Source organism: Ruditapes philippinarum, unplaced genomic scaffold (genome assembly GCF_026571515.1).
Source record: "Ruditapes philippinarum isolate M1 unplaced genomic scaffold, ASM2657151v2 ctg3342_1_1_1_1, whole genome shotgun sequence".
NCBI lineage: Eukaryota > Metazoa > Mollusca > Bivalvia > Venerida > Veneridae > Ruditapes > Ruditapes philippinarum.
The window spans coordinates 235,884-259,417 of NW_026863859.1; the positions used below are offsets into that span (position 1 = coordinate 235,884).

The following is a 23,534-nucleotide window of genomic DNA, read 5'->3' on the forward strand; positions in this document are numbered from 1 at the left end:
CAGATGGTGATACATATAACAGATGATGATACACATAACAGAGGATACACATAACAGATGATACACATAGCAGATGATACACATAACAGATGGTGATACATATAACAGATGATACATATAACAGATGATGAAACAGACAGATGATACACATAACAGATGATGATACACATAACAGATGATGATACATATAACAGATGAGGATACACATAACAGATGATGATACACACAACAGATGATACATATAACAGATGATGAAACAGATGATGATACATATAACAGATGATGATACACATAACAGATGATGATACACATAACAGATGATGATACACATAACAGATGGTGATACACATAACAGATGATGATACACATAACAGATGATGATACACATAACAGATGATGATACACATAACAGATGATGATACACATAACAGATGATGATACACATAACAGATGATGATACACATAACAGATGATGATACACATAACAGATGATGATACACATAACAGATGATACACATAACAGTTGATACACATAACAGATAATACACATATCTTGGGTCATTTACTGACAGAAAGACGGACAGACAGAGAAACGCCATACCATATTACAACCGAAGTTACATTTGGGCTTAAAACCACTGTTAGCTTACATATAATTGCTGATAGCCTATAAAATTATTTATTCTTATATTTCACTAATAACCACAGATTGTATAATAAAGAATAAACTCATTTATAAAGTTGGCTTAAATTCAATATTGTTATTTATTCGCTATAACATATATATAGAGGATGTTCAAGTTTTTTCCTATAAATACAGGATTTTTTCCCCTTGAGAAAATTAAATATCAATCCCGTGTTTATAGAAAAAACTTGAATTTTCTGGTTATTATATACTTTTCTCTCTGTTGACCTAACAATTCTTAAGACTTCTACTTTATTTTTTTGTATTGGCTAAACTAAGAAGAAAGTAGTCCGGCAAGACACAAGTGAAACACGGGAAATTTATTTTACTGCAGTGAGTGAAAAATATTTTTTTAGAGTGAAAATACGGAAAATCAAAATACGCATTTCATTTCATCAATATTTCTTAATAATTCATTTAATGGTATATAATAACACGTTTCCTTCTCTTGATAACATACATATACGCTTACTGAGACAATTAAATATCAAGTTACTTCTATATATGTTAGCTTAACTTTTCAACACTTGTACAATACACGATATCTGATGATTTGTTAGATTATAGTGGGGATAAAAAGGAGCAGCCTACGTTATTCTCTCCTTCGCTTCATGCGGAGAAGTTGTCAGTTACTTGTATGGTCAAACATGTTAAAACTAAGTCAATATCAAGAAAACACTTACTATGATACAACCGATAAATGACAGAAATATTTCAAACTTTGTTGTAATTTCTATCACCATAGCAACCAAATAAATGTGTATAATGTTTAGTTTATACGAAATGTTTTTTAATTCGATTATAAAGACAAAACCATGAATCTGTTCCTTGAAAAAGCTACCACTACGAAAAAAAGTAAAGTCTCCTGCTTAAAGAAAACCTACGTCTTGCCCTTGGTCGGGTTTGAACCCACAAGGCCTACATTCCATAGATTACTAGTCCGACGAGTTCACCACTCAGCGTGTTTAAAGCAGTATGCCTCAAGATTCATGCTATTTTTCATGAACATTTGAAAATGTATTTAAAAGTAAAATATCAAGAAATGAACAAAATAACTAAATTACATATTTTCAAACGGCACTTAAAATCTATATATACCCCCCCCCCCCCACAACAAGTAAACAAAAACAAATGAGGTCAAAAAAGGTAAAAAATGCTCGAAATGTGTTAGTCACCCAGTATGTATATGGTGATAAATGCTGCAAAATCAGTCAATAATCGCACATAGCATGTAAAATATAACTTGTAATTGAATATTTTTACTTTTCTTAAAATCTTAATTCATATTTCGCAAATTTGACTTTTTAAAATATTTTAGCAATCCATCATCGGGAACCCATGGGTTCTCGTTACGTACATACATTTCATTCGCTGTAGTTCAGCGAAATCAGTACCCGTGGGCCCCGACGATGGGCACATCTGGAGGCACGCAGCTTTAAAGACACACAAACAAAAAGTATATAACAATCTATACCTGGCATATTATCCTGATAAAACATATTGTCCGCACAAAACCATTTACAACCTTTTGGGTCACAGTGGGCCAGAAGTCCGCCATGAGTCCGAGCCACAATATATTCATGTGTCACAAGCCAGTACGGGGTCACAAAACATATAAAAGTAGCGGCTGTTGTTACCACTAAGCAAATGAAGCCAAAATTTTCCAGCACAGTGTTAGTCATGATTTCTCGACTAAATGTTAGTCCTTATCGCTTTAATAAACCGCTTATTCCTGTCTATATGAATTTATGTTTTCTTGTTTTATTTCCCGCTACTAATTAAAAATATTCCGTCCCCATGGAAACTATTTTCACGTAGCTGTCAACAGAAAGCAGCCTTTTCCGTTTAAATCTGAACATTTCACGACATAAAATCACTTTACGACGTCTATGAGAATCGCAAACACTTTTTATATCCGTCCTGCTTATACATGTTTTCAAAAGATAACCTTTAAATACAGAATAGGATAATTTTAGAGTCAGTATCAGCAAAATAAAGAAATATTAACCGTAAGTTTTCTTAATGACAGTTTGACATGTAAAATCGCGTGAAACAGACCAGTAATCATAGAGTTCTAGAAACCAGATCGTTATTTACAGAAAACATGTTATTATTGTCCTCGATTTATTTTCCAGATTTATCCATAGAAAATTTCTTGTTTTGGGTCTGATTTTTTGACTTAATTCTTGACACCTCTCTGGCACAAAACAGCTGTCATCAACTACAATTACCGAAACTTACGTAATGTCTTCTAACACGATTTCTATTTCACTATTTTGGTAAGTAAATAACTATTCTGAACATATTCAACAACTTTCTAACCGCCGTCTAGTATGCTATATTTTCCACACAAGCAATGCATTTCAGTTTACTTAAAACTCCGCTGCCAATAAAAATCAGTGAAAATTATCTCATCTTCATAATTCCTGTGAAAGCCTGTGAAACAGTCTGTTGATTGTCAATATCTAGTCAAGGCCACCAACTAACAGCTGTTCACTCACAAAAAACAACAAAAAAGCAACATCCGCGTCTCTTTTATAAATACAACACACACGGTTACTATAGACACATATTCCCTACATAATATGTTTGTATACAACTCGAGAAATGATTTCGCCTTGAAACAGAATTCTCATAGACTGTTATTAATGTGTGCTCTCGACACGAAATTTCCCCAATCCTTGCTAAACAAATTCTCGCGTTCACCTTGAAAAATATTTCACGAGAGATTTAGTCTAGTAATGATCGCAATCTAGAAAGACGTAAAGTATTTAAAAAAAGTTTGGTTACATGTTGTCTTTGTATCAGTGAGATATAATTTATATAACTTATCGTTAATAACTGACTCACTGATATCACTCACTGTGTATAAGTCACAGCATATCACTCACTGTATATCACTCACTCACTGTATGTCACTCACTGTATATCACTCACTCACTGTATTTCACTCACTATATATCACTCACTCGATGTATCGTATTCACCGCATATCATTAATGTATTTTACCCCATGGTAGGTCACTCTCTTTATGTCACTCACCGTATATAACTCACAGTATGTCATTTATGTAACTTACAATTTATCACTCACTTTATCTCGCTCACCGTATATCACTCACTTTATGCTACTCACTGTATATCACTCACTTTATGTTACTCACCGTATATATCTCACAGTAGGTCATTTATGTAACTTACAATTTATCACTCACTTTATCTCGCTCACCGTATGTTACTCACTGTATATCACCCACTCACAGTATATCCCTCACGATATCACTCAAGGTATGTCACTCACCGTATAAAGCTAATGAACAACAAGAGCCACCGCCGAGCGGGGCACGCTCATTTTTTTATTATTTACAAAGGTGAAATGTTTTCAGAAAAAAAGCACATTTTTGTGTACAGAATTGAACTAAAATTTCATAAATGAACTTGACAGTTAAGGTTATTTACAGGTCAAGATGTTACTAAATTATTCAACATTTCCTTGTTGCAATTAGTGTTATTAAACGTATGTATTAAATATGTCAAGGTCATTTTAAGGTCAAGGCCATATTTGAATAATTTTTCATTATGCTGGTTTTGTCATAATTTTTTTTTGTTCAAGCATAAATGAAATCCGTGTACGTGATTCACAAAGTATCAGTCAATTTTAGTAAAATTCAGTATTTTGATCCTGAATGTGAAGGTCAAATAAAGGTATAGGTCAAATTATACCAAACTATCTTCACAGACTAAAGTTATTTTGTCTAATTATAAAGGCAATCCATTTATTAATGACATAGCTAAACCAATTATAGCAAAAAACTGTGAAAAGACAATAATTTGACCTTTAAGGTCAAGGTCATTAATGAGTAAATATTAGTTTAGTCTTAGAACTAGTTCTGGAGGTTGTTGTGTCTAAGTTTGAAGACAATCTATTCGTCAATAACAATGTTATTGCCAGAGTTTGCACAGCCACTCAAAATTCAAGAATTTGACATTCAAGGTTAAGGTCATTTTTGAACAAAGGTCAATTGCCTTGAAGGTCTAGAACATTGTTGTGGATAACCAAGTTATAGCCAGTTGATACAATGTCAAGAAAAAATCAATAAGTTAAAGCCATGAATGAGTTAAGGTCAAGTTTAGTGCAGTCAACTTGAATGTCTTGTCCAGATAATTGTTGTGTTCAGAATGAGGCAATCTATTGAGAAATATAAAAAAATATGAACAACGTTAAAGTTTTCGGACAGCAAGAGCTTTTCGGATAGCAACGGCTTTTCGGATAGCAACGGAACGATCGTTATCAACAACTAGCAAAAGCTCGATTTTTTTCTTCGAAAAAAGTGATAAAAATATAGTATATCTTTTCTTTTTGCATGAATTCCAAGAATCACTGGAATTAAGATTATTTATACTTATTTTAAAACATTCTATACATTTTTATATGGTATTTTTTTGTAATTGTTAAATTTTGTTTGTTAATATGTGACAGCGCCGCTTTAAGTTTACTTGTTTTTCGTACCTGACAATCCAATAAAGGGATGACGGGGTCGATTTTCTATATAAAGCACATTATGAGACGCATTTCTATTAAGATGACATGACTATTTACAGTTTTATGTTTTCCACTCAAGAGAGCAGAGGTAATACCAGAGATGTTTCCATTTACTGTAATGATGATTTTATATTACGGAGACAATTAGCAACAATTTCTCGAGAATCTACAATGGATTGAAAAAAGCAATGTTTCCATTAGCTTTAAGTACGTAAAATATCAGAATTTCCCGTTTTAGATTATTAACACATAACAACTGTTACTGTCAAAAACAAGCTGGGTAAGTGAAGGCCATTCAACAAGATGTCAACATCGGCATTCATCGCTCACCTAGTGTGATTCGAAAATAAGAGTCAACGCCGTGCCGGTGTGGGGTCACGCTCGACTTTCTCCTATTTCCAAATTTCCAAAGGCAACCTCATCACAAAAAGAATATTGTTATTTTAGGGTTAAACAGTATGTGTTGTTTATAATAAAACAACTAGGCCAATTTTAGCAAAATTCATATAAAATATAGTATTTAGTACAATTTTCTCAAATTTGACTGTCTATAAATATTGTGACTAATTTGAAGGCATGTAACTTACCAGCAATGTGCGACCATTTGAGCTTTTGATCGTCGTCTCTCGACTTACGTTGTTTATAATTAATCATAAACATTACCTCCTCAAAGTTCTTAACAAAATGTCCAGTTGTAATCAAACGTTATTATGTTTAAGAACATTATGCCTCAGAAACGAATTTTTTTTCCTTCTTAAGAAAGGGCAAACATTAGTTTCATTGTGTGTAAAAAATGGTTTCAGAGCATTTTAGATGCTTTTCACATGAAGAAAGTAAAGCTGAATGTGAAATTATTTGTTATGAAAGTAGCAACATGTAAACAAACTGGTTATTTGACTTCCATACAAAAAACTTTACCCCTTTACCGAAAGCAACAGAATCAAACGATGGTTCATGTTTATGGCCAATGAGTAACTAGACAGGACACCAAACTTAAACATTTTGAGGCATAAAAATACGGGCTTTTCTGAGGCTTAATGGGCCCGTAATACAGGATCTTTGCTATAAATAACTCAATACTGACTGTTGGTACTCATAAATTCTCAATAAGTTCCGCTTCACATATGGCAAAACTTTATCTCTATAATTCTCAATTATGTCATTTTTTTCCGTAGGTCAAGGATAAAGTAATTCTGGGAGAAAATTTTCATAATTATTATCAACAAAAAAGCTCTGTATATAGCATTTAACTTAAAAGGTGATGAATATAATTACAATAAACCTTTAATAATGTAATGGACAACATAATTAAAGCATAATTTTAAACCTATTTTTAAGGTATTATAATTATATCAACTACGAACAAACAAACAAACAAGAACACAATTAGTTTAAAGGCCCATTATGCCTCAGAAATACTATCATTTTTATTTCTCAAAAAACTTTTTTTATTTTTGGCATATTGCATATTACAATTTCCTAAAATACTTTTTTGCCGTACGGATAAACTATCTATTTTATTCTTTTGTCTGTTGGTAATTTGATTTATCATAGTGAATTAGTATTTTTAATGGGAGTCAAATACTACTTTGTTTACAATTTTTTACAAAACATTACTGCACGTTTAGCGCTACTTTGTTCAGTTATTTAACATCTGTTATGCTCCAAATCCATCATTAAAACATTACTGAACAAATGTTTAACATTCGAAAGAATTCAAAATCATGGATTTCTGAGACATGATGTGCCTTTAATTAATTACGATCAGTTAACAGCTCAGCCAGTCAACCTGTACTTAATATGTTATTCATGATCATTCGGAACTGCCTCGGCTATTTTCTATAATAACTTATCCGAAGACTGACGGAAAGGGCCGAGTAGTTGCGATTGATTCATGATCTATGCACAATCGGAAATCTCGGCTATTATCTTCCGACGTTTGACGGAAAGGGCCGAGAAGATTCGATCGGTGGCAGACATGAATCACCATATGAGCCGTGTCATGACGAAACCAACATAAAGGGTTTGCGACCAGCATGGATCCAGACCAGCCTGCGCATCCGCGCAGTCTGATCAGGATCCATGCTGTTCGCTTACAAACTCTATAACAAGAAGACAAATTGATAGCGAACAGCATGGATCCTGATCAGACTGCGCGGATGCGCAGGCTGGTCTGGATCCATGCTGGTCGCAAACCCATTATGTTGGTTTTGTCGTGACACGGCTCATATAATTTAGTTAAATACATTGGTTTTGTGCTGTTATTATTTCGAGCTTAAACGGAAGTTCCTGCTAGCATTTAATGTCATTTATTTAATTGTTAAAAGTTACAGTCAATACTGTGTTAATAGTCATAACAATCCTGATTATAAAAACAACATATACCCAGTTAATTTACTAGATAGATTCACAGTTGCCGATTTACCAAAGTAAATTTGTTACGATTTATTTGAAATACTGCATATTGGACAAAGAGTAATTTCAGTCCATGTACTGATTGGTACGCAGATTATGTTTGATGGTCGTGTTTCATCAAGTACTTTAATACAAGAGAGACAACTCTAACTAACGTAAGTCGTAATTGGGCGAATGAGTTATCTTTCATTATCATGGAAATGATACAAACATAAATGACATTTGATTTTCAAAGACATTTACAATAACAATCCATGAAAAAGTAAATCATTCTTTTAATACTGTTCCCAAATACAAAATGTATATAAGATATTTATAAATGAATTTCGTGTTCTGGCGCATATACGTTTTTTTGTGTAACATAATCTCACTAAATATTAAGTCTCTTTTGCCGTTTTTCGTGTCGATAAGCGTTCACTTAAAGGCTTTTTATGCCTCATAAATACTTTCATTTTTATTTCTCAAACGCTTTTTAATTTTGGTGTACTTTTAAAGTATCCAATAAATCTTCCATTTGCCAATAACCGGAACCATCTTTTTCATTTGTTGCTTTTTGGCAACAAGTACAGTTATAGTGAATTAGTTTTTTGTATGGAATTCACACTACTATTTTGTTTACATTTTGATACTTTTATGACAAATTATTTCACAATATCGCTACCTTTTTTAAAAGTAACAAACATCTTACATTTCTATAAATTATAAAATTCACGTTTTCCCTTTCTTAAGAAGTAAAAAAATATTAGTTTCTGAGGCATAATGGAGGCTTCAATATAACAAGTAATAAAATCACGTGATTAATCATTCCACTTATATGTGCATCACCTTAGTGCAGTAATTGGTTAACTCCTTATACATTTTAATAGGAGTTAGCCTGTTACTGCACTAAGGTGATGACATCACTGAATAATAGATCTGTTATAAGGCGGTACAACAATTTTCAAATTGTTCTTTAATTTTGCATCATCACATTTTTTTTGTGCAGCACAAAGTCTTATCAGTTATTTACACATCTCAAGATAATTCCATAAGCTTATCCCAGATGTGAAATGCCAGAAATTTACTATGATAAGCAGATGTTAACTAAATAAGAAATTAGTATTTGAGCCGATAAAATTGATAATTGCCATGACAATGCGTATACACTATGAAATTTCGTAAACGTAAAATTTCGATTGCGTGACTACCGCTTTATTCGTGTTTTATGCACTTTAGCCGGTTCAAGGTGTTTGAATTCTAAAAAGCGGCGGCTAAACATGCTTTCTCTTACAGGCACTGTCTGATCAATTGTAAAACGTGACAGTTGCAAAAGCCTTGTGTGACGGCTGTAAAAGCATTGTGTTGCAGCTGTAAAAGCACTAAGAGGCAGCTGTAAAAACCGTTATGTGACAGGAGGTAGAGGCGCTTTGTGGCAAATGTAAAAGCGTTTAGTGCCATCTATAAGAAGTACTTAGTGACAGCTGTAAGAAACGCTGTGCGGCAGCTGTGAGAAGAGCTGTGTGGCAGATGTAAGACGCGCTTAGTGGCAGGTGTAAGAAGCGCTGTGTGGCAGATGTGAGAAGCGCTGTGTGGCAGCTGTAATACGTGCTTAGTGGCAGATGTAAGAAGAGCTTAGGGGCAGATGTAAGAAGCGGTTAGTTTGGCAGCTGTAAAAAGCGTAGTGCGGTAACTGCAAGATGCGCTCTGTGGCAGCTGTAAAAAGCGCTGCGTTCAGCTGTAAGAAGCGTTGTGTGGCAGCTGTAAGAAGCGTTGTGTGGCAGCTGTAAGAAGCGTTGTGTGGCAGCTGTAAGAAGCGTTGTGTGGCAGATGTCAGCAGCTGTAAAACGCGTTGTGTGGTAGCTGTAAGAAGCGTTGTGTGGCAGCTGTAAGAAGCGTTGTATGGTAGCTGTAAGAAGTGTTGTGTGGCAGCTGTTAGAAGCGTTGTGTGGTAGCTGTAAGAAGCGTCGTGTGGTAGCTGTAAGAAGCGTTGTGTGGTAGCTGTAAGAAGCGTTGTGTGGCAGCTGTAAGAAGCGTTGTGTGGCAGCTGTAAGAAGCGTTGTGTTGTAGCTGTAAGAAGCGTTGTGTGGTAGCTGTAAGAAGCGTTGTGTGGTAGCTGTAAGAAGCGTTGTGTGGTAGCTGTAAGAAGCGTTGTGTGGCAGCTGTAAGAATCGTTGTGTGGCAGCTGTAAGAAGCGTTATTTGGCAGCTGTAAAGAATTGCTCCGTACTTCATCTCAGTATCATTTTTACAATGCAGAAAAGTATACAGCAAGACTTACTTAAACGACAAGGCATTACTCTATTGTCAGCTCATCATTTTGATATTAATATCCCTTAAACTCATAATGGATCAATCGCAACTTTTCGGCCCTTTCCGCCAGTCTTTGGATATTATTGATAATAGCCGAGATGGCCCGTTTTGATAATAGATTCATAACACATTAAAATCAACAGATCATTCAACAATTCACGTGATTACAGCGAAGTGCCGCTTTAAACCAATATTAATCAAACTCTCATTTTTCTCAAACAGCGGAGACAATAATTCTAGGACTCATAGATAATTTTGAATATAAAATTTATTCCATGCGGAATCAATAGCTTATTTGCAACAAAACGTTATCATTCAAGCTCAAATCAATACGGCAAAGCATTACTTTATATCAGAAATCAAAAACGGATTTCATACAGAAATGGTTTGCAGCTGCTCTTATATAACACGTGCAGAACAACACGAAACGTTTACACAAATTTGTAGTATGTTTCGGACACACGTGAATTCGGATACATGTACTTTTAAGAACATTGATTACATATTAAAAATAGTGGCCATATCACTACGAAAGTGTTTGTAACATGTTACATATGTTGGCCATAGCACTATAAATAGCTCTTTTAACTCGACAAATATTGTCGAAATAAAAATATTGAAAACTACACGAACATAAGCATGGTTTTGGTTCCATCCGCAAAATGACTATAAATACTTCAAAAACAACTCAATACTGTGGAAGGAAATGTTAGCTTTAATTGAATACTACAATTAAGAACATTTGCATAAAACATAATTATGCTATATTTCATGTACGAAATGCCATTGCGTAAATTTACATTGCTTTCATAGAAAGAAAATGGTTATCAGGTCACGTGACTTAAACAACGCGACTATAATGGGTAACGAGAAACATGGGTAAAAGTTGGAAATTTTAAAAATCTTGAAAATCCTGAATTTAGCAGTTTTCCTCTATAGTTTTACATGGGAATGCCTTTCAGGCCATGCAAGAAAACTATTTCTTAACTAGGTAATAATTTCAATGACGTAGGAATAGGTCACGGGGTCGTATTTTATGTCATCCATGGTTAAGTAAAGGTCAATATTATTTGCAAAACTGCACTAAAGGTCCTCCTTTTTCAGCTTCAATGTTGTATGACATCTTTTTGCTGTTTGAATTTTAAATAGATTCTATCTCAGAGGACGATGACTTTCCAACTTTACTGACGGAGGGAAACCTCAAGTGCCCGCTTCCGTGCATAATTTTCTTTATTGACATGGATGGGCACTCAAGCCCCTTTCTCGCACTATTTTCATTTTTTTTGACACGGCACCTTAGCAGAGTGTCCGACCTTACGTATGATCTCTCACTTTTTTCTGAAGAATGATTTGCTATGTGACAATCTGTTTAACACCGGTGACCCCTGTGGCAGGGAAGGTATTGACCACGGTGCCAGAGCTCTTTTAAGAGGACCACTAAATGCTGCTACACGCCAACTATCAAAACTGTACAAGTCTTTTCCATATTTCAGAGCTCCGTAACGCACGACAGAATCAGCCAATTTAAAGTCCTGCTGGCGACGTAAATTCTATTTGCGTTCAAATATAATGACAATAAAACTTCTATCATACACATGGTCAATTACCGATGTGTCGCCATTTAAGAAGCCGTAACTATGTTATTCATTTTTTTCATGTAACTTAAAAATAATAATCAAGATCCATATTTGATACAAGTTGTATGCAAGTTTGATTTGGATCAAGCAAAAATCACTATGATGAAGACAAGGCAAAATTTTTGAATAAGGAGCCACAACTCTGTCACGATGACAAAACATGGACTTTAGAAATGAACCAAAATCTACTAGTGAGCAGCCTCAAATCCGATATAAGCTCACATCAGCAAAGTATGCTCAGATGAGCCTAACCTTCAAAGGGGATCCCGCAGGTCTGGCCAGGATTAAACATGAACATTTGAACATTTGAAATTGCCAAAATAAATCTCCTTTATGGCCAGTGAAATCAAATTCCCGCACTAACTAATTCGATTGCACGCTTACAAATGTAACAGAGCAATAGAGAAAATTTAGTGTTCGGATAAAATCACGGAAGTTATATAGTTACTGTTATTTCATTGGACGATAAATTTCCTTGCTAGATTTCCCAAAATGAATATTACCGTAAATAAGAATATAGTTTTCCCCCAAGACACGTTGTCAGTGCCGTTCAAGTATTTCTGCTTTAATTTTCCTGTAACTTGGTATCATAAGATGATAATTTCATATGTATATGAAAATATATGTGTGTTGCCTATAATAATATATGTGATCGTGTTATTTTTATGCTAAATAAAGATTATATTATGTTATAGTTATGTTAATGTTATGTTATTGTTATGTTGTGTCATGTAATGTTGTGTTATAATTATTATGTTATGTTATGTTGTGTTATGTTATGTTGTGTTGTGTTGTGTTATGTTAATGATATAATTATAATGTAATGTTAATGTTCTCTTGTGTTATGTTATGTTAATGCTATGTTATGTTATGTGTTAATTTTATAATTATAATGTTATGCTATGTTAATATTATGTTGTGTTATGTTATGTTAATGCTATGTTATTTTATGTTGTGTTATGTTAATGTTATAATTATCATGTTATGTTAATGTTATGTTGTGTTATGTAATGTTGTCTTATGTTAATATTATAATTGCTATGCCATAGCTATGCTATGCTATGCTATGCTATGCTATGCTATGCTATGCTATGCTATGCTATGCCATAGCTATGCCATAGCTATGCCATAGCTATGCTATGCTATGCTATGCTATGCTATGCTATGCTATGCTATGCTATGCTATGCTATGCTATGCTATGCTATGCTATGCTATGCTATGCTATGCTATGCTATGCTATGCTATGCTATGCAATGCTATGCTATGCTATGCTTTGCTTTGCTATACTATGCTATGCTATGATGTAATTTTATGTTATTTCATGTTAATGCTATGTTATGTTATGTTATGTTTGGTTATGTTATAATACACTATACGCTGTATTATTTCCCCCTCACCATACATTAAGTCAAAGGCCTACTAAGTCTTACAATGCAATAAGTTTTAGTTTACAAAAGCTCTTTATTTTTAGTTTTCTATTAAATGTTCCAAAATGTCACTTATTCATCATAAAACTACGCCGCCTTTTACTTTTTTGTGTTTTGGCAATTCGTACAATTATAATAATTCAGTATTTTGTATGGAAGTTCAAACACAAGTCTTTTATCATTTTTGCTATTTTATGACAAATCATTTTTACATTCAGCGCTAATTTCGATAGCTGGTATGCATTTCACATGTAATTTCACATGTAATTTCACATGTTATTGATTGCAACAACACTATTTCTACTGAAAGGAATAAATATTCATTTCATGTGGCTTAATGTGCATTTATTTTTTGTGTCGGTTTGACGTTGCACCAACGCTGTATAGACCATAATTATGGCAACCTTCCAGCTTTATTGGTCGAGGAAGGCCTCAGGGTGTCCCTCCGTGCATTACTGCATGCACGAACGAGCACCAGAGTAGAAGCATCGACGTTCCGTTGGCTAGCTGGATAGCTTCCTCACATGAAAGAATCTAAAGTCCCTGCAGGATTTGAACCCACAGCGGTGAGGGGGAAGTGGTTTGAAGTCAACGACCTTAACCCCTCGGCCACGGACGCCCTATTGCTTCGTTAGAAAGGCCAAACATGAGTTTGATAATGTTGAAATAATGGTTTTAGAGAATGTTAGATTTTACCTGAACGAAAAAGCGATTGGTGTGAAATAATTTGTCACAAAGTAGAATTTTCACTTCAAAACAAAATACTAACAGAACAGAACAGAAAAAAAGTATTTTTTTTGGATACCTTGAAAGTACACAAATATTATATGCTTCTGACAAACAAAAATATAAAAACATTTTTGAGGCATAATTGGCCTTTAAGAAACGCAAATAAAACATTGTTTTACACAAATTGATTGCTATGTATTTAGATTTCGTTCCGATTTACGTAAATGTCTGTAACGTGTATGAATAAGGCGATTGTTCGCGTTTTAAAAATAGGTTCACAGCATTATGTTCGGACGGTGGCTATATCTGAACTAGCGCGTGATGTATCGGAAAGTAAAATCGTGTCGTGTGGGTTTAATATTTTGGGACTTAATCAAAATGTTATCTTATGTTCAAGGTAACATAAAAATGATTTGTGTTACCATACTTAACGTACTTACGTAACATGATGGCTAGATTTATGTCATACTGACGTTGTATAAAATCACGTGGCGTTTTTCCAAGCAGACGTCATAATAATATCTGATCTATTTTTAGCATAAGCTGGACAAAATTAAAACCATGCCATTCCGTAACGGTACCGGATTGTTTCCTTGCATTACATCATTCAAAAGCATTAGAAGGATTTGAGTTTTAATTCAGTTGTGAAATGATTAAATAATATCAGGTTACCTTCTAGACCACGCTGCAAATGACCGTCGGATTCGAAATACCATGTACATTCCCTAAAGGCAAAGCACCTTGCCATTAAACCTTGGTGAATAATTGGCGATTCTATCCAGTAAGGTGTCGTAACTGATATTATTATAGCTAAGTTTGTCATAACTGTGAGAATAAGCCCGAAAATTTCACCACACGAGACCTTCATGGTTCAAACCTTTTGGACACTTGTATAACCGAACCTGACACACTATTTTCACCAGTATAGCCGTGCTAAAATCCGACTCACTAAGCAAACGCGTTCTGAGACATAGTCTAAGCAGCTATAATCTAATCAATACGGCTTTTAGCTTTAACTAATTTTATCTATACATTAAATTAATATCCAAAATACAACATAAAGATATCAACTTATATATAAACAGTTTATTCACAATGAATATAAACTCCTCAAGTATTCTACATATCCACTTGTAAGGAATACGGGAGACGAGAATCAATTTTCAATACGCAAAGTTTCCATGCAGTCTAGGGATCAATAATTGGTTTTGATGGAGTACATTGGAACAGCTAGTCACACACACTCTCACTAAAAGATTTATCATTACAGTAAAAGATCAGACTGTTTTTATTGATATCATATATTCAAAGAGAATGAAAGCATGAATCTGGATTGTCCTCCATACAACAATGAAACAATTACTAAATTAGCAGGGACCGGTCATTACATAACCAGTGAGCAGTCATTACATTAGCAGGGACCAGTCATTGTATAAGCAGGGGCCAGTCAATGAAATAGCAGGGACCAGTCATTGTATAAGCAGGGGCCAGTCAATGAAATAGCAGGGACCTGTCATTGTAATAGCAGGGACCAGTCATTGTATTAACAGGAAGCAGTCATTGTATTAACAGGGATAAGTCATTGTATGAGCAGGGACCAGTCATTATATTAACAGGGACAAGTCATTATATTAGCAGGGACCAGTCATTATATTAGCAAGGACCAGTCATTTTATTAGCAGGTACCAGTAATTGTATTAGCAGGAACCAATCATTGTATTAACAGGGACCAGTAATTGTATTAGCAGATACCAGTCATTGTATTAGCAGGAACCAGTCATTGTATTAACAGGGACCAGTCATTGTATTAGCAGGAACCAGTCATTGTATTAAAACGTACAAGTCATTGTATTAGCAGGGAGCAGTCTTTGTATAAGCAGGAACCAGTCATTATATTAACAGGAACCAGTCATTGTATTAGCAGGGACCAGACATTGTATTAGCAGGAACCAGTCATTGTATTTTCAGGGTCCAGTCATTCTATTAGCAGGTACAAGTAATTGTATTAGCAGGAACCAGTAATTGTATTAGCAGGAACCAGCCATTGTATTACAGGAACCAGTAATTGTATTAGCAGGTACCAGCATTGTATTAGCAGGGACCAGTCATTGCATTTGCAGGGACCAGTCATTATATTAACAGGAACCAGTCATTGTATTACCAGGGACCAGTCATTGTATTAGCAGGGGCCAGTCATTATATTAAGCGGAACCATTCATTGTATTAGCAGGTACCAGTCATTGTATTAACAGGAACCAGTCATTGTATTAGCAGGGACCAGTAATTGTTTTAGCAAGGACCAGTCATTATATTATCAGGAACCAGTCATTATACTAGCAGGGACCAGTCATTATATTAGCAAGGACCAGTCATTGTATTAGCAGGGACCGGTCATTATATTAACAGGGACTAGTCATTGAAATAATCACGTGCATGTACTGCAAATATATTAATTTATAAAACTATCAAACTATTAAACTAATGAAACGAATGTTATGTTTGTTAAAGGAAGCAATAATCAGGACACATGTTTAATATTATTAGCATTATATAATAATATAATAACAAGCAATACATCAAATAAAAATTCTCTTTTTTTCGGAAATGACAAAGTTGAGGTAAAAGGACACCTTGCATTTTAAAATGGCAAAAATTCAAATGTTAAGGTTTCTGTATCTGAAATGTACGGAATTCCATAAACGACAGCATACCCTTTACATGCAACTGCTTTAAAGTGCCTACTTTTATAGGCCCATTATGCCCAAGAAACGCTGTTATTTTTATTTCGCAAAAGCTTCTTATTTTGGTCATTATTATAGTTTCCAAAACGTTATTAATTTGCCAATTACCTAAACCACCTTTTGCTTCTGTTGCCTTTTGGCAATTAGTACAGTTATAGTTATTTAAATATTTTGTATGGAAGTCAAAATACTACTTTGTTAACATTCCGCTACTTTAATGCTAAATAATTTCAAATTCAGTGCTACTTTCTTCAGGTGAAAAGAATCTAACATGCTCTGAAACGATTATTTATCTTTTCGTTTCTGAGGCATAATGAGCCTTTAACTGCTAAATGTCATCTAAAAAGTTTAAAGTTAACGATCTATGCGGTTTTATAATAAAATACTCTAATGTTCCCACTTATATGCAGTTTCTCATTAAAAATAAATATGACTGTTATAATTGCCAAAAAGCAACAGACGCAAAAGAAGTTTCAAGTTATTGACCAATGAATAACCTTTGAAACAATATTAAGACACATATAATAATAGGATAATAGGCTTTTGAGAAAAAAAAATTTTGGGGGCCTTTAAAAATACATTAAAGTGTATGCAGCTTTAAATATATTTGCATCATTAATGATATCTGCTATATGTACATAAACCGCGAGAAAAATTTACGTTTGAATTCTGGAAAAGAATAATTCCAAAATATTTGTATGAAAGAAGTATATTTATATATTTCTGATTTTCCTCATAGCGAGAGGCACATGCACGAACTCTTAACTTAATTCTAAGGACCTACTTAAAACAGAATGATAAAACTTTGTTTCGAACATTTTATCCTGAATGTGTCCAATATTTATGGGTGTTAAAATTACAGAGACATTCTATGTCAACATTCTTTTGAGAATCGACCAAACAAGAAAAATTTTATTATTTATGAATGTTATGAAAATATTTGATTTGATTTGATTTTCTTTAGACCGGGCTGTCAAGGATAGCCTACGAAAGTGCAAGCACTTATTTCCAGTATATAGGGTCAACACCTTAGCAGACACTAGAGATAGCTATGAGATACAAGGGAATCCGGGAACCAGTCCCTAGCTCTTATTGAATAGATCCCTTGGTTCCTTTACATGCCCAGTGTTTAGCACTGAAACATGCGAGGATTACCTGGGTTTCGTACCAGTATACCTCTAGGTAGGTTGGCAGCACTGATAAGTGTTTCTGAAAAATCCCAAGTGTGCTACCCAGGATCGAACCCGGAACGAGTGACAGTCAGTGGTCTAACCAACTGAGCTATCATAAAAAGTAGTTTTTATACACATTAACCTACTTTTTAAAGGGACTCCACTGAAGTTATATTATTTCACATATAGGGGATGGATGGAAATATTTTTTGAGATTTGCGTATCATTTGATGGAGGTCTAAATCACTAACTTATGTGCAAAATTTCATATCATTTTCTCACTCCCGTTTTCCCAGAATAATAATTTTTAGACAAAATTGAGGCATGCAGCTTTAAAAGTGATCATTTTGCACATTTTAAGCATAGTTTATTTAACATAAACTGTTTGATTGAAGTGTTGTTTTTTTACTATTTACGGATATCAAGTTTCTTGTCATAAAGAAATACTGAAACACTCCTACACTCCTTATGATTGACATTTATTTATATATAAATATATATCTATATAAATCAGTTAAGGTACATCATCCGTCCGTTAATATGTATTGAAAAAAAAATCCGCTATTTAGTCACTGTTCGTATTTTTGAATACTTTTAAACACACAAAATAGTGTAGAAGTGAAATTATATATTGCCATGCTGAACTTTGACCCTGAATTATGAATATCTATGATAACATTTTTATGGAATGTTTTGCCCACATTTCCAGTTTTTTTCCTTCATATTGATATTTCAGCCTACAAAACATTTTGAAAACTCACATAGTCATACATATATGAATATTGTTCGTTTAGCTACACTTATTAACCGGTAAAATAGTAAAAGGAAAAAAGGAGAAAATAGTTATTTTTCAATCAAACGCTTTCAAACTTGTTTTAAGACACGGAAAAATCATTCTTTTTTTCAATTTATACTATCAACAATGGCAAAGATGCCTTAAACAAAGTTACGTCAATTTGCTTATAAAAACGTGCAAATTACACAAGGAATAAGGAAATTTTGAAGAAGAACTTTAAAATGTTGAACTTTTAAATTCTATTTTCGAATTTCTCTTCCTCTAGTTTTATTCACAGCTGCATGTTTTAAGGAATAACGGCTTACGCCTACGTTTTTTTCACTACTAATGCAGGATGTTAAAGCACTAATATGTGTAAAACATGTACATTTTTTCCCTCGCATTTCATCATCAAGATGATACGAAAAGATAAGATAACTCGCGACCACCTGTGGGAAACAAACGCATTACACGTGTTTACACTTCTTAATCAATCACAGCAGGCAAACTATCCCCTAGGATATGTATATAATTAAAAATGCGTTATCTTCGGACAAAGGATGTGTACATAGCCAGTTGGTTATATTTTCGGACATCCTTAAAAATCACTTATGATTAAGGATAAATAAATCTCTTATACAGTGAAACCTGTAAACACTTAACCAATATGAAGAAAAAACGAGTTGATATATTTTTCAACATGGACCACTTGTCGAATAAGCATGGCCTCGATGTTATTAAACATTTTTTGAGAATTGTCTCAAATCTAAGGAATTTCATTGGTCAGTGTTGCTTCTGTGTGAGTTTTTAACAAAACAAATACTTAGAACCTGAGTCTGAGCTTAGATAATTTCTTTTTAACCTTTGACCTATCAGATTTTCCCAGGCTTATTGGACCGGTCATTTTCTACAGGGTTGACTGTATGTCTTTTTTTAAAGCAGGATTGGCACTACAAAACGTTACTCGCTGCACGAATAAGACTTTACTACAGTTACACCTATTATAAACTGTTACAAAACTGAATTATGAGTTACACAAATATTTATGATAATGTCGAGGCAATAATTCCGGTTGTTTTCTTTATATATACATTGTTTATGACCTAATAAAGAGCATCAGATTTCTGGCAGAACACAAATTCACGTCTTGCCTGACCACCTGTTTATACAGACCGTTATTTGTTTACTTTTCAAACCCCAAATTGATTTTGTTGTGAGCGGTTTAATACTTCTTTCATTGATGTCAAACCATTAAAATCACCTTTCAAAACTTCTCTCGGTGACCCCTCGACAGGACAAACAAAATAAATAAATAAATAAAAAATAAAAAACAAACAAACAAATAATAATAATAATAATAATAATAATAATAATAATAATAATAATAATAATAATAACAATAATGATAATAACAATAATAAAAATAAAAATAATAAAATAATAATAATAATAATAACAATAATAATATCGATAATGATAATAAGTAATTATTATAATAAAACAATACACATGTATTTGAGTAAGTATTAAAATGTCATGTAAATATACCTTGCCGCTGACTTAGGAGCTCGAACTCGTTTTCAAACACCCAGGTACATTGTCCCCCTATACAGTCCGCCCAAAGACCAAAGTTGTCCAAACCCCGAACTTGTAATATCCAGTACGGAGTGGCGAACGCTATAATAATAGCCAGGTTGGTATTAACCAACATTGTTATTCCAAAGATTTGGGCACAGCTAGCCTCCATATTTATCTTTTTTAACTTACAAATTTATTCCCACAAAAAGCACTATTGTTTATAAATAACAAACGTTACCAATCTAGTTTCTACAGTGATGCTGAGGGTGATCACGCGTTACGTAATAAAACGCTACGGTTCAACTGATAACCTTTATTAAGTGTGTATGTACATGTCATAGTAACGGTTTTAAGTTTCCTTAACATTTGAATCGTTAAAAATAAGCTCATAAATTCCCCATCTCTAGATCGTGTATAAATGGCCGTACGATTCTAGCAGAAATTTGTCGTTTAACTTCAACAAAGAACTATGTGTATACACTTAATTGACACGTTTAGTTGATAACACTTTAAATAAAGGACGAAAATATTTTTTTCCATTTCACTTGTATGTAACCACGGAGTGGAATAGATCTGTGATGTAACTCAGCTTCTACATGTATAATACACATTCCTCATTGTTTACATATAGTGGTCACGTGATCCCACTTCATCAAACGCGCGCGTTCTTTGAATTAAACTCTGACCGTAGTTGCGTTGTAATGAGTGAAAAAATGACACGTGCATTTTCGTTTTGTCTGTAATGTAATACCGTGAAAACACTGTTTTGAATAAGTTTAAAGATGAATTCATGTGTTATACTTATAAATAAATAGAAACTGTATATGATGTTACTACGATAACTTTTAAAGGCTCAATATGGGTTTCATTTTCATGTCTCAAAAGATTATATTTCCGTTGTCCCATAATAGCTTCCAAAATGTTACATACGGGCCTGCTCCGTAAATCACGCTCTTTTGACAGTCTATTATAGCGATTTCGTAAGGAAGTCAAAATACTAATTTGTTTATATTTTGCTACTTTTAGGACTAATGATTTCACATTTAGCACAAATATTTTGTTCAGGAAATAAGCATCTTAGATGCTATTAAACCATTGTTTTTCATTATGAAATACATGTTTGCCCTTTCTAAAGAATGAAAATTTTATTCTTATCTGAGGCATAATGTGCCTTTAAAGTTTACCAACCCACATCTTATTTATGGGCGCTTACTAAATGGTACAGATACCTTTCAAAGGAACTTATATCTGCTACAGTTTTATAAAATATGCATAAACCGTGAACCTGGTTACGCCCGTGTGATTATTACGCAACGGACTACTTCACCCTTTCATTTGTCACGTGATCCCTTTTAAGGAAACCAGTTTGAACCTCTTTGTATGCGGCTCTTCAAATGAGCCCATTAGGATTTTCTGCCGAGAAGGCTTCTCTCTCAATTCATTTTATTAATATGGTTCCGAAATTCGAACTGCTGGGACGCCTGGGGTGGCATCAGTGGTAACATACATACAGTTTCTGAGCCTCTTAACATGTCACTGAAGTGTCTTGAAGTAGACCCTCAGGGACGGCATATCCGGTTTAACTCTCGGAATGTAACTTCTGTTAAAACCTATGACTGATTATGTCTGTATTGTTTTTAAGTTTTGAGTACATTAACTCAACATGTTCAATATCTTAGAAAACATATTTTACACAGTTTCTTACAAAATGTGCAAGGTTTTGAAGACACATGGCAAATATAAAATATGATGAAATTAAAATAAAAAGAATAAAATCAGGAAATGATAACTATAAACCCTCTTCCCTGTGTAGATGTATGCCGCGTTTATTTCAAAGTAAGATAACTCCTGTTGAATCAGCATATGTTATTACAAGATTTATCCCCCGTTTGCCTTGTCGTTTATATAATTAAGGCTAATGACTATCTAAATTGGAGCATTACTAATTGGTAACTCTGCTTCTGTTATTATTAATCAAACATTTACAAAGAGCATTACCGATTTGTAACAGCATTGCTGTTATCTTTGATAAGAACTATACAAAGAAAATCTCCGATTTGTAACTCTGCTTTTGTTATCTTCAATCAAAAATTTACAAAGATCATTACTAATTTGTAACTTTGCTGCTGTTGTCTTTAGTCAAAATAAACAAAGAGCATTACCGATTTGTAACAAGGCTGCTGCTATCTTCAATCAAGAATATATAAAGAGCATGGCATTACTAATTTGTAACGCCAATTCAAAATATACAAAGAGCATAATCAATATACAGACAAACCAGTAACATTTAATTCCATTTAGCAGTATGATTACAGCTCAAATATAATGATAGATTCAAACAAATCTGTATCACTAATTTCTATAACAGCTCAACTTAAATTTAAGATAAGTTGAATCTGTAACACTAATAACAGCTCAATTATAATCAAGATACAGTTGAACCTGTTACAATATATTCCATAACAGCTCAACTACAATCAAGATATAGACTAACTTATAACACTAATTTACACAAGAGCTCAACTATAAACAAGATATAGTCAAACTTACAACACGAATTTCCATTATAGCTCAACTTTAAACAAGATATAGTCAAACTTACAACACGAATTTCCATTATAGCTCAACTTTAAACAAGATATAGGCAAACTTATAACACTAATTTACATTATATCTCAACTTTAAACAAGATATAGGCAAACTTATAACACGAATTTCCATTATAGCTCAACTTTAAACAAGATATAGGCAAACTTATAACACTAATTTACATTATAGCTCAACTTTAAACAAGATATAGACAAACTTACAACACGAATTTCCATTATAGCTCAACTTTAAACAAGATATAGGCAAACTTATAACACTAATTTACATTATAGCTCAACTTTAAACAAGATATAGGCAAACTTATAACACGAATTTCCATTATAGCTCAACTATAAACAAGATATAGGCACACTTATAACACTAATTTACATTATAGCTCAACTTTAAACAAGATATAGACAAACTTATAACACGAATTTCCATTATAGCTCAACTTTAAACAAGATATAGGCAAACTTATAACACTAATTTACATAAGAGCTCAACTATTAACAAGATAATATAAACCTGTAACACTTATTGCCATAACAGCTCAACTATAATCAAGATACAGTCGAACCTATGTCACTAATTTCCATAACAGTTCAACGATAATCAAGATACAGACGAACCTGTAACACTAAATTCCATAACAGCTCGACGTTAATCAAGATACAGTCGAACCTGTAGCACTTAATTCCATGACAGCTCAAATATAAAGCTAAATCCAAATACAGACAAACATGTAACACTTATTTACATAACAACTCAACTATAATCAAGATACAGACGAATCTGTAACACTAATTTCCGTATGACGACAAGCAATGTTTTAAAAGACGAACAAGGCGTTTTTCTTCAGAATATTTATTTGCTAATAGAGACCAATAATTCATTGTCAAGTAAATTCTTATTTAAATACCCAGATTTGATCGGTCATTTATTACAGAGTTG

General features: G+C 33.5%; 1 protein-coding gene across 2 annotated transcripts in view; it reads right to left on the reverse strand.

The window, feature by feature from the left end:
• Positions 1-23,534, reverse strand: part of LOC132723568 (uncharacterized) — a 36,302-nt gene that overhangs the window by 11,609 nt on the left and 1,159 nt on the right. The window contains exon 1 of one of the 2 annotated variants that reach the window (XM_060708309.1): positions 19,962-20,451. The exons of the other annotated variant lie outside the window; for it this stretch is intronic. Within the exon in view, the coding sequence (XP_060564292.1) occupies positions 19,962-20,160 (199 nt within the window). The 5' untranslated portion in view covers positions 20,161-20,451. Of the gene's footprint in view, positions 1-19,961; positions 20,452-23,534 lie in introns of those variants that run through there. 2 annotated transcript variants of the gene reach the window in all.